The 13093-nt window shown below is 40.8% G+C and overlaps 1 protein-coding gene across 5 annotated transcripts in view; it reads left to right on the forward strand.

Moving 5' to 3' along the window:
• tll1 (tolloid-like 1) overlaps window positions 1–13093 on the forward strand; it is a 414821-nt gene that overhangs the window by 213320 nt on the left and 188408 nt on the right. For all 5 annotated transcript variants that reach the window (XM_072255927.1, XM_072255931.1, XM_072255928.1 and 2 more), the window contains 2 exons: window positions 2346–2451; window positions 4514–4638. In XM_072255927.1, the coding sequence (XP_072112028.1) occupies window positions 2346–2451; window positions 4514–4638 (231 nt within the window). The remainder of the gene's footprint in view (window positions 1–2345; window positions 2452–4513; window positions 4639–13093) is intronic.

Below are 13093 nucleotides of genomic sequence, written 5' to 3' on the forward strand. Positions count from 1 at the left end.
ATTGTTGGCTTGGGATCAGATCATATGAGTGCTCACCACTCCCCTGTTTAGTGTGAAGACAAGAAGGCTAAAAAGAAAAAAAATATTCAAACCAGTTTGAATTGTGTAATTTAACCCTCCATTTTTTTCAGTTTTGTGCACACTGTTAATCATTTTGCACTAACCATCCTTCCATTAACATCATGCTAATGTATCTGTTTTCACAGCAGATCAGTCAAGTTAAATATCACTTTAGTTATACAATACAGACTAGAATCAAGAGTTAGTGGTTCTAAATTTACTAAGTTTATACGAGATAAATTAGAACCTTAACTGTGCAGGCATGTACAGATTTGGCAATAAATGCACAGTTGCTGAACAGTGAAACATGATTAATTGAGAGTCACTTTATTCCTGGATCCAATGTTTCTATTTAAGCTATCATTCTATTACAAATAAACTCCAGGAACTTTAATCCATGTTGTGCCAATTTGGAATCAAATCTCAAATTTCAGTCGTCTCTTATTTTTAATAGAATGCTTTGTTTTCCCAATTTTGTATCAAGCTGTTGACTGTTTCTGAAATAATGGTTTTAGGTGCTAGAATACCCCTGATACTTTACTCAAATGAGTGTCACTTAAGTGTGTTTTTAGTAACTAATGTGACTGATGAAATTGGATGACGGCTCCAAAGCATGACTAGCATGAACCTAGGATTTTGGTGTACTTCACCACACTGGGAGGTTCTTTTCCTGCACAGAAACCACCTTGGGGCACCTCGATAGCGTAGTGGTTACTGCGACACTATTACAGCTCGGGGTGCTGGATTTCAGAGTTCAATTCTGGTGCTGTCTGTAAGTAGTTTGTATGTACGCCCTGTGATCACATGGTTTTCCTCCGAGTGCTCCAGTTTCCTCCAGTATTCCAATGATGTACAGGTTAAGTAAGTTAATTGGTCATTGTACATTTTCCTCTGATTAGGCTAGTGTTAAGTAGTTAGGTTGGGGGTGGGCAGAGCTCATTGGGCCGGAAGAGCCTGTTCCTCACAGTATCTCTAAATAAATAAATAAATAAACAAAAGTCTAACATCACCTTTCATGTGCCAGCAACAACCAAAATTACAGAGCTTTGAAATTTACAATGTAAGAGCATTTAACAGATAGACAATAGTGTGTTTTCCAGTCCTCTTTCATATTACGATCAGTCAGCTGAAAATATACCAGTGGACACGTATTCAAATCAATGTACTTAACCATTTTAATTTTCTAATCAAAGCTCACTTAGATTGGAATATCAGGGCTCAAATATTCCAAAATTAGAGGGTGGAAAATTGCTTCCAGTAAATCATATATGCAGTTCCAGCTGTGGTCCATTATGCTTCAAATAAGTGAGCTTGCGAAGTAATATAGGGATTAAAATTCCACTGGTGTGTTTTTGGGATTGAAGTCACATGCCCATGAAAATGCCTAAAGTCAGTGTGAAGTTTGGGCATTATTTCTTATTGGTATTAATTCAACAAGCTGTTGACTCCACAGGCAGGTTACCCATTTGGCATTAGCCAAAATTGTTCCAGGAGGAAAGATTAGCAAAAGATACCTCACCTGCTTCAAGATGTTTTCTTTGTGCTCGTTTCTGCACAGAAATGGTTAGGTATTGAAATGTTTGTATCTGCCCAGTAAAACCTGAAGAGCCTGCTCAGTAGACACTGACCAGTCACATGCTTGTGGAGATGCTTTGGTAAGTAACAAGATGGGGATGACTTGGTAAATTTAAATGATCTGATAAGACTTTGAAACTGCACCTGTTGTTATATTGTTTCTGCATCCACTGTTGTTCCACTTTATAGAGACCTAAAGTTGATGAAGCCCTTGAAGGTTTTCGCAAATGCCCAGATTTGCCAACATTAATAAGAAACTTAAAAAAAAGATGCTGAACCCAAACCAATATTGAAAAAATTATGCCCCATAAATGGTGCATTCATACATTGTTTATGAATAGGGAATTATTTAGCGTATGCTGTGGCAGTCTTTTCACAATCTGCTACCTTCCAGTAATTGCCGTAGTAAGGAAGAAAAGCTCTTCAGAACAAGAGTTGTACAGAATTAAAGTACGGTTCAGAAATGACTTGGTGCATGAGCATTGCACGTGCACCAAACCTGTAGGTGAAGAGCTTTTTGCTCGGAAGTTGAATGCTAAGCAAAATAAAATTGTTCTTTTCAAAAATCAGAAAGCTGGGGGTAACTTGGTAAAACAAAGGGATCCTTGGAATTGTAAGTTTTTGTAGTGGTCATAGAAGAATGTTTTGAGCAATAATCTGTAGCGTTGGGCTAATGGCTAACAATAGTGTTTTCTTCTAACTTCGTGCAGGCCAGGAATACAACTTCCTCAAGATGGAACCTGGTGAAGTGAACTCCCTTGGGGAAGCATATGACTTTGACAGCATTATGCACTATGCTAGGAACACCTTCTCAAGGTTGGAGTCTAAGGTTGCTCCTCTGTGAGCTAGTAGAGTACGGTGCAACTTCACTTGGATTAATGCTGGTTTGGGGTTTTGTTGTTTATGTTGGGCAGCCCTGTAATGATATTCCATTTTGTGCCTTTTCCACATCTCAAATTAAATTAACTTCATGCCAAGCACACAACTGTTATGCAGCAGATCAGGGGATAGTTTCTCCTGATATTTATTTTTACCTAGTTAATGGAAGGGAAGAAATTTAATAATTAAAATAAATATTGATCTTGGTTATCATGGTGGTGGTGGTGGCATCCGTAGGTCTCGTGAGACCATGGATCTGCGCTGGAAAGAGAGTGTCTTCTCCAGGGCACAGGCCTAAGCAAGGTTGTATGGAAGATCGGCAGTTACCCATGCAGCAAGTCTTCCCTCTCCACAACACCGATGTTGTCCAAGGGAAGGGCAAGGGCCGATACAACTTGGCACCAGCGTCGTCGCAGGAGTTGCCAAAACGAGGTTGAAGGCAACGTCGGACTGCCTTAGGGACTCCAGCTCCGGATTTGTCCTCAGGGTTTACTCCCGAAGCCTTTCCCATGAGTGGGTATGGCCGCAAGGCAGTGGAGGTTTGAAATCAGAGTTTTCCCTTTCTTAGATGGACTGCCTTCCCAGGCTGACAAGCTCCATCTACCTGAAGCACTGGTTTTAAGGCGCCAGGACCTGCCATAAAGTGTTAGTCATAAAGTGTTAGATAATGCAACTCAGTCATGGAATCAATTCCAGGATAAAACATGTAACAAAATGATGAGATGGGAGTTGAGAGATGTATCTAATTATAATGAAATCCATATTCCTGGCATACACCTATTTCCTTGAATTCTAGTGGGCAAATCTGGGAATGCTGCATTTAATCATGCTTCACCCAAGTTGGGGTTGGTAAATTGCATTCCTGATTGCTATTTATTGACTCTTGGTGGCACAACTTTTTGCCTCCCCTGACAATACTGCAACCAAATATAAATTTCAGTGTTTCCAAGAACAGCTAAATCTGAGACTACTTCTTCTCATTATATTTACTCATAGTATTTTTAGGATACCTTCAGTGTTTGCTTATGTAAAGTTCTGAATGGACAATCTTTTGAATTACGAATTCTCAAATGCATCACAGACCGAAGAGCAATTTTTTTAAAATTGCACCCAGTTCAGAACTTGGAAAATGAGGATGCAGATCAGGAATCTGGGAATGAGATCAGTCTATTGCACATAAGTTTCTTCTATTATAACTAATGGGTGGAAAATTGTGAGATGCTTTGACCACAGCACTGCTGCCATGGAAAACATCATCAGCCTAAACTGAAGATAAGGTTCCTTAATCAGTCCTTTACAGTGATTCGATACTCATTTCTTTGAAGTATTACATGGTATGAGTGGGGGGAAAAAACACCTTCAATTTGTTCTCAGTTTACCCTGACAGTGTTTAATACTAATATTTCAAAGTTTACAAAAATTGATGTTGGCCACATAGACCGTGAATTATTTTAATTCTTTCTTCTGTGGTTTATGCATTAACGTGCATGTAATTCATTCTTCTGATGACTTTTGTGAGATGCCTTTCTGAATGCTTTGATCTTTTACCAATTATCTACTTTTACTCCTTTGCTGAAGGATTAATTATTTCCTTAACAGAAGAATATGGGCAATGATGTTTTCCAGAGATCTGGTTAAAGACCAATATGCCGTGGAAGCTACAGTATTTTTGAGCAGGGCTGCTCACCGTAACTGGAGTTGATTCTGTCCAGATATAGAGGAAATCACACCTGCAGGCCTCCAATATGTTAGGCAGCAAACAATGAGGAGCAGGAACTCTTGTTCTCAACAAGCAACACATGCAAGGACACGCCGTTAACTCAGCACTGACTAAATACTCTAAGTGGCACACTTATGGTGAACATGTACTGTGAACATATGCTTAAATGCCACAGCAAATTATAAGGAGGGGAAATCAGTTGTCAATCACCGTTATTCTGATGCATGCAAATAAAGTGGCAATATTTTCATACTAAATGACATTTCTTTCTTTTCCTAGAGGTATGTTTTTGGATACCATTCTTCCTGGACGTGATGAAAATGGCATAAGGCCTGCCATTGGTCAACGTGCACGGTTAAGTAAAGGAGACATTGCACAGGCAAGGAAGCTGTATAGATGTCCAGGTATTGTGCTGCATAAATTGGGATTGGGTCCACAGTTTTTAGGAGATAATGAAGACGGAAATTATTGTAATTATCTTCAAAGCACAATTCAGTGATGTGGCTGGAATATTGCAAAATATTAGAAAGTTGTATTATAAAAGAAGTGTGAACATTCTGACATAACAAATTGGTTCACTGTCATCTGTTTCCAAAATATTAAGAGAAAGGCAAGTAACATGCCTACATTTTATTGATTACATATTACAGCAAAATGGTAGGTGAAATCCTTTTTGTGAAATGTTTAATGTCAGCTCTTGCTACTCTTCTGTCTTTTTAAAATGATTGCTTAGACTCCAGGCTTTTAACAAAACTGAGGTGTTCAAAATTATTTTTAAACGTTGCAACTGCCCAATTTATGGTCAGTAGAATACTCATACTTTTCTCTGGAGTTTGGTTAACGATTGTAAATGATGAGTGTGTCACAGATGTTGCACGTCAGAAGTAATGTTTCAGGCAACTTACCCTGTCACTAGTGAAGCCAGGCAAGCATGCAATCTGCTTATCCAGTGAGCAATTTCAAACTAAAGAAAAACGACAGTTCTGGTTGCAATAGAACTCTGGATGAAAATTTGAGTGAGGTGTTGCATTGATTTCTTTCAAATTGATGGACGGTGATTTTGATTTCCTTCTTTCCTGAAGCTGAATGTTTCTCAATGTTGTTCAAATCTGAGCATAATCAGTGGATAAGCAGCAGCATATTTTGCTGATAGGCTAAGAATTACATTCTAAATTCCAACACTTCTGCCGCAATTATCCTCAAAACTAGTACCCTAGAAGGCTGCATCCCTGGCGCCCTACTTTACTCCCTTTATAATTATGACTGCATAGCCAGATTGTGCTCTTACTCCAGCTACAAGTTTGCAAATGATACTACCACCACTTAATGATGAGTTGGAGAACAGGAATGGGAATGAGAGTGGAATGGTGTCATGACAACAACCTTTTCCTCAATGTTAGCAAAACAAAAGATCATGTCATTGACTTCAGGAAGGTGTGGGGGGTGCTGGTGCCTTTACATCAGTGATGCTGAAGATCAGAGGTTTGAGAGCTCCACGTTCGCCAGGAATGAACGTCACCAATTGTCTATCCTGGTTCAGTGATATTGAGACCATGGTTAAGAAACCTCTAATTCCTTGGGAGGTTAAAGAAATTTAGTATGTCTCCTTTGTCCTTCACCAATTTTATTCCAATGCATTACAGAAACGATTCTATCCAGATTCATTATACACGCGAGAAATTCTGCAAATGCTGGAAATCCAAAACAACACACACAAAATGCTGGAGGAACTCAGCAGGTCAGGCAGCATCTGTGGACAAGAGTAAACAGTCAACATTTTGGGCCGAGACCCTTCATCAGGATTGAGAGGGAAGGGGTGGGGGAGATTCCTAAATTAAATATCAGTGGGAGGGGCAAGAGGCTCACTGGAAGGTGATGGGTGAAGCCAGGTGGGTGGGAAAGGTCAAGGGCTGGAGAAGAAGGGATCTGATAGAAGTGGAGAGTGGACCATAGGAGAAAAGGAAAGGGGAGGGGACCCAGGGGAAGCAATTGGCAGGTGAGAAGAAGTGAAAGGTCTGAGTGAGGAATAGAGGAAGGGAGATGAGTTTTGTTCACTGGAAGGAGAAATCGATATTCATACCGTCCAGTTGGAGGGTACCATGCAGAATGTAAAGGGTTGCTCCTCCACCCTGGGGCTAGCCTCATCTTGACACAAGAGGAGACCACGGACCACCATATCAAAACAGGAATGGGAATCAGAATTAAAAAGCCTAGCCACCGGGAAGTCCCACTGTCGGCAGATGGAACAGAGTTGCTTGACAAAGCACTCCCCCAATTTACGACGAGTCTCACAAATGTAGAGGAGGCTGCATCAGGAGCACCAGACACAGTAGAAGAACCCAGAAGATTAGCAGGTGAAGTGTTGGCTCAGCTGGAAGGACTGTTTGGAGCTGAATGGAGGTGAGGGACGAGGTGTATGGGAAGGTGTAGCAGGAATAAGTGCTTGGAGGGAGATTGTATGGCAACAGCTCTGCCTGAGTCTGCAAGAAACTGTAGAGAGTTGTGGGCACAGCCCTAGCACGTTGCAGAAACCAGCCTCCCCCAGCACCCCACTTCCCCACTGTGTTTCCGTCTACGCTTCTGACAGTCAGCAAAACCAAATGCCCGACCCACCCAGATGTACCATCAGGTCAAGGGCAGCTTCTATCCTGCCAATATCGACTATTGAATGGTTCTCTGGTATGTTAAGATAATCTCTTGACATCACAATCTCCCTTGTTAATACCTTGCACCTCATTGTCTATTTGCATTGCATTTTCTCTCTCACTATGACACTTTATTCTGCACTCTGTTGCTTTTCTCTGTACTATTTCAATGCATAGCTGTAATCATCAATCTGTATGAATGGTATTGCAATTAAAGGAATCATCTGCAGTCTAGAAAATGATGTAGGAAGCCAACAAAAGTGGTTAAGTTGGTGAAGACCGCTTCTCCATAGTTGTTTTGACCTCTCTCTGTATCAATAATTTAAAATTGCCAGCAAGAAGCCAGCATTTCAAGCTGCCATGGGTTGTGCTTCTGTACAAGCTTTGTCCTGGCCCCCAATGGCACAGTGTGTCTAGTGACAGAGCTAGAAAGAGTAGCATTTGAGGTAGTGATGTAATCATGCCTTTCCATATGACATCCACATATGGAAAGAACATCAAGAAATATTTATCCACATTTACAATGAAGTTTCACTGATCAGAAATAAGGTGGACACTGAGGCACTAGAATTCCCCTTCTAGGTCTTCTTGCCCTCTCTCCCACACTGAAATATCAGCTAAGAGCTTTCAGGATCTCTTAAAGGCCACATATCAAACAAAGTTTTTTCTCTTTCCTTAGAGTACTGCACTTATTGAATTTATTACAGCAAAGAGTGTTAACATTCTAGGTTATAAAATTTCATTTAATTGTGTTTTGTTGAAAGATGGTTCATCTGAAACATTAACGATCTTTCTCCCTCTTTTGTTAACAGTCATGTGGGATATGAGATCTTATGTATCTATGCGGAAAAATGGTTCCTATGTGATTTTAATAGAGGTTGCAAATTTTTCATACTCCAAACAGAAGCTGTGGGAGGAAAACTACAACTGACAATCCCTAGGCCAGCCCAAACTCCATGAGTGGAATAGCCAGGGATGTGATCACACCAGTTTCTGAGGATTTGGAAATCTTGTTCCACATTGTAATCTTGTGGAGCTCTGCAAACCTGAAGTAGTATGTGAGTTCACAGATTGTCCACCTGGTATTCCACCTGACTAGAAATCCAAGGAACAGATTGGGCTTGGAAGCAGATAGCAGAGACCCAGGTACCAGATGGGGACTGAGCACTAATGAGCTGGGTACCAGGGATCAGATTGGGCCTGGGATTGCAAACGGTGATTAGTTATATAAAGTTTTTCCTGAACATATTGTAAACTGTAGCTGCTTTCTTTATTGCCGCCTGAAATACCGGGCATGCTTTGAACCACTGACCTTTAAACTGAAAGGCAGTGTGCCTGGAAAGGAAATATAGTAACGTGCAATTGCAATAACAAGTTAACATGCAGCCATGTTAACTAAAGTAAAGTCTGATCTCCTCAGCCTAAATGTTACTTTGTTGCAAAGACTTTCCTTATAGAAGAAGGCTTTTGCTTGGAAGATGGATGGTGTTTAGTGAGCTCGAAATGTGTTGTGCTAACTGGGATTACTTAGTTTAGTCTTTAGCCTTAAGATCGTTTACTTTTGATTTATTTGAATTATTTCAAGACTAATGAGTTCCATGTGATATTTTTTTGAATCGTACAATATCATCATTACACATTCTTTTGGGATGGTAATTTCAAATGCTCCACATCAGATGAAACTGCCTGTTTGCCATTATGGTTATCATATGTCAAAATACAGGCTTCCCCCGCCATCTGAAGGTAGAGTGTTCCTATGAAACAGTCCATAAGCCGAAATGTCGTAAAGTGAAGAAGCAATTACCATTTATTTATATGGGAAAATTTTGTGAGCGTTCGCAGACCCAAAAATAACCTACCAAATCATGCCAAATAACACATAAAACCTAAAATAACAGTAACATATAGTAAAAGCAGGAACGATATGATAAATACACAGCCTATATAAAGTAGAAATACTTTTCCACAATCATTACTGAACTGTTCTCCGTAGCGAAAATCTCACGCAAGCGCCGTTGGCAGAAAATCTCGCGCAAGCGCTGTTGGCAAAAACACGGCGCAAGCGCTCTCCAGTAACCTTTAAGCTATGAAGCTGCCAAATCACACCAAATAACACGTAAAAATACACAGCCGGTATAAAGTAGATATAATGTATGTACAGTGTAGTACCACTTACCGGAATCGGGAAGTCAGCGCCGAGCACATTGATGGTGGTGTGTTAGGCTGACTCATCGCAGGTTGGGGTGGTGCAGTGACCCCCACCCTCCGGGCCACCAACCGATACCGATCTGTGAAGCATGCAGGGGTCCAGCAGTAGCCGGGAGGCATACAGCACACCTTTAAGAAAAAAGCAGAAACAAACATGCTAATTAATCAGGTGCCGCCCGGCTCATAATTGTCGGCCCAGATCAGAGGCGATTGCCGCTTGCATTGTCTCTGATCTGGGCCGACAATTATGTGTCAGGTGGCACCTAATTAATTAGCTTGTTTATTTTGGCTTTTTTCTTAAAGATGTGCTGTGTGCCTCCTGGCTACCGTTGCATTCTCTGTGAATCGGTATCTGTCCGTGGCCTGGGAGTTGGGGTGGTGGGACACTGGGGTGTCATCTCATCATCGTCTGTTTCCATTAGGGCAGGCAGCTCATCTTCTACCTCTGCTCGCCTCGATGTCAGAGGTCGAGGTTCGTCTTCTGCTGTGGCTGATGTGGAAGGCTTGCTTGACTGCTGAGCTTCGCGCATTTTTCTATCACACAGTTCTTTGTAAGGACTCAAACCATCTTGCAAATATCCCCTAAACCTACGTACCCTTTCAAAATTAAGGTTGTACTTTATCATTGCAGCAAAAATCTCATGCAGTTGCTTCACGTTCATTTCGCTACAGTATCGGTTTCGATTGTTATCCTTTTTTCTTCCAATTGCATCCTCTCTTCATCTATCAGATCTTGGTCATGGGATGCCAAAACCTCTTCAACATCATGTTCGTCAGTTTCCACAAGCCAAACTCACTTTGTCCTTACTTAGTTCACCACAATCGAACCGCTTAATTATGTCTAGTTTTACGCTAAGTGTAACACCCTTATGAGCTCTCTCAGGCTTTTCCGATACCACAGAACTCATCTTGCAAACGACTGCTCACAGGCATGTGTTAAAGCAATGCCGGGCAGATTGCAGTTCTGAGTCCAGGGAGAGTGGCTGCTCGGGGCGCGCGCTGCTTTTTTTTCGTAACAGTGAAAACACCTTCTGAAAGTGAAAACAGGGTACTAATGTAGGTCTTTCGTAACAGTGAGGTTTAGTAAAGCGAACGTTCGAAAAGCGGGGGACACCTGTAACTAGATTCTCAGGCTAGAATGGTATAGGTCAGTATCTCTGCAATCATTTTCTAACTGTTAAGAGAGAATTGTTCATTAAGAAGATAAACTGGGCATACAGGATTGTTCTGGCTTGTCACAATATTTCTAAAAATCTGATTTCATGAACATTATCTATGTAGAAAGGCTGCTTCATTAGATTTTTATGTAGTTCTTCAGTATCTCCCGGGTAATTACCAAAACAAAATACCAATTAATAGAATTGCCAGCATGTACTGTATATGACTGGCACAGTACCTGTGTAACCCTCTATCTTTGCTTCATCATATTTCTCATTATTGCTTGCAAATGGTCTTTTACAACTATTGAGTTTAATACCACATTTCCCACCCCAAGGGTAAAGTATTATGTTACTTTATCCTCACCATGAAGCTGATGTCAGATTTACTACTTCTATATGAAGTAGCTCCTAATTTGGATAAGTTTTACAATATGCATTTTTACTTGGCATCTTAATATTGGCAGAAAATTCCATATGATTCCTCTCTGATAGCAATATATTGATTATTATGCTACAAAGTTAATATTTCCCTCAATCTTTCTGACAATATCCCTACCAACTTATCCATAACTAATACTCAGGGCTGATATTGTACTCCAAGCCTTGTACATTGTGAACAACATATCGTGATTGAGCTCTCACAATTAACCCTTGACCAAACTAGCCTTATCTAGGTCACATCCTTTTCATTTCAATGCTCTAAAGAACATTTGCAAACATAGAAATTTACAAGTCAAAATCATAAATTCAGATTGTCAACGTATTGTATCATTTGCTGTCTCTAGGTATGTTTGTAGATTTTTAAAACTGATCCTCTTGCATTCATAAACCATTCATGCTATCTGCTTTTGTAGTATTTAGACATAGACTGGTACAGTACATGAATAGGCCCTTTGGCCTGTGATGTGTTTACCAACCATCGTGCCAATTTAAAGTGCACATCTGTCCACACGTAATCTATATCTCTCCATTTCCTGCTTGGTCATCTGTGTATTTAAATGGCTGTCATTTGCTGTCATTTCTGTGTTCACCACCTCCCCTGGAACTGCATTTCCAGGCACCTATCCTCTCGTGATCAAGGTGGAGTTTAAAAAAAAAAGCACCTGCCCCAAAAACCTTTTTTTTTCTTCTCAACATAAAGATATGCCGTCTTGGAGGATATTATGACCCTGGGAAAAAGATTCTGACTCTCTACCCAATCTATGCCTCTTGTCATTTTATGTAATTCTCTCAAGTCAATTAGCATCCTCTGATGAGCCAAAGAAAATAATCCACATTTGTCAAACCTCCTCTTATCGATAATACCTCCTAATCCATGAAATATCCTGGTAAACCTCTTCTGCATACTCTGCAAAGTCAGTGCTAAATTAAACTGAACTGTCACTACTCATGGTGAGGACCTACAGGTACTTGGGGGTGCACATGGATGACAGACTTAAGTGGAGCACCAACACAGAGGCTGTGTACAAGAAGGGTCAGAGTCGCCTCTACTTCCTGAGGAGACTGAGGTCCTTTGGAGTATGCAGGCCTCCCTCACATGTTCTACCAGTCTGTTGTCACCAGAACAATCTTCTATGCGTGGTGTGCTAGGGCAATGGCATCAATGTGGGTGATGCCAACGGGCAACCTATAGCCGGGGAAGTGATGACCCCATCCTGTTAGACTGTTTGTGGTAACTTATTTTTTATTTTTTCTTACTTCTCTTATGATATTTATATCTGTGAACTTGTGATGCTACTGTGACACTGTAATTTCCTTTGGGATCTTTAAGTATCTATCTGTCTATCTAACCTGAACATTCCTGGACTCTTTTGATGACTTTGTGGTTTGCCATTTTATATTCGGTGCTTTTTGCTCATTTATTGCCCTTTACATGTTTTTTTTGTGCATTCAGCATTTGATGTTTTTCTTCGTTTCATGGCTGTCTGTGGAAAGACGAATCTCAGGGTCGTATATGGCATATATACTTTGATAATAGATGTACTTTGAATCTTTCAATCCACATCCTTCCTGTGGTGACCAAAACTGTCCATGATATTCCAAATGTGGCTTAAGCAACGTTTTATACAATTGCAGGGTGACTTCTCAAATTTTCCACTCCGTACCCTGCCCAATGAAGGCAAGTATTCCATATGCCACCTTTACTTGTGTTATTACTTTTAGGGAGCTGTGGACTTAGACCCTACAGCAACACTCCTAACAGTTGTGCCTTCTACTGTATGGATACTATTAAATATTCTCATTTCAGCCTGATACAGCTAAAAAGCACAACTGTTTCCAAGGTCAGTACAGTCAACAAAGGTGTCTTAATGCATTTAAGTGAACTATCGCTGCTTAAAACTGACAGAAACGATGTCGATTGGGGACGGACTCGTCCTCATAGAATTCCACGCAGGAAACATGGCTGAAGGCCAGGGATACAAGTGCATTTAAGGAAACGGGGTTTTAAACTCCCAATACCGATTATCTTGCTGGCAAGCATGCAGTCTCTGGTGAATAACACTGATGGTCTCAGAGCTAGGGTGCTGAATCAGAGGGACATTAGGACCGTGTGTGTCCTTTGTTTCATGGAATCCTGGTTAACCCCTTCCATACCGGATACAGCAAGTTAGATCAATGGGTTTACTATACACCATCAGGATAGATCTATAGAGTCTCTCAAAAGCAGAGGTGGAGGAGTATGCCTCATGATCAACTGTTCTTGCTGCTCAAATATATCAGTGCTGTCCCAATTCTGCTCATCAGACCTGGAATATCTAGCAGTTAAGTGCCATCCTTTTTACCTACCACAGGAGATTCCCGGGAAAATGTTGGTAGCATTTTACATTCTGCCTCAGGCCAATGTC

This window comes from Mobula birostris, chromosome 4, assembly GCF_030028105.1.
Source record: "Mobula birostris isolate sMobBir1 chromosome 4, sMobBir1.hap1, whole genome shotgun sequence".
Lineage (NCBI taxonomy): Eukaryota > Metazoa > Chordata > Chondrichthyes > Myliobatiformes > Myliobatidae > Mobula > Mobula birostris.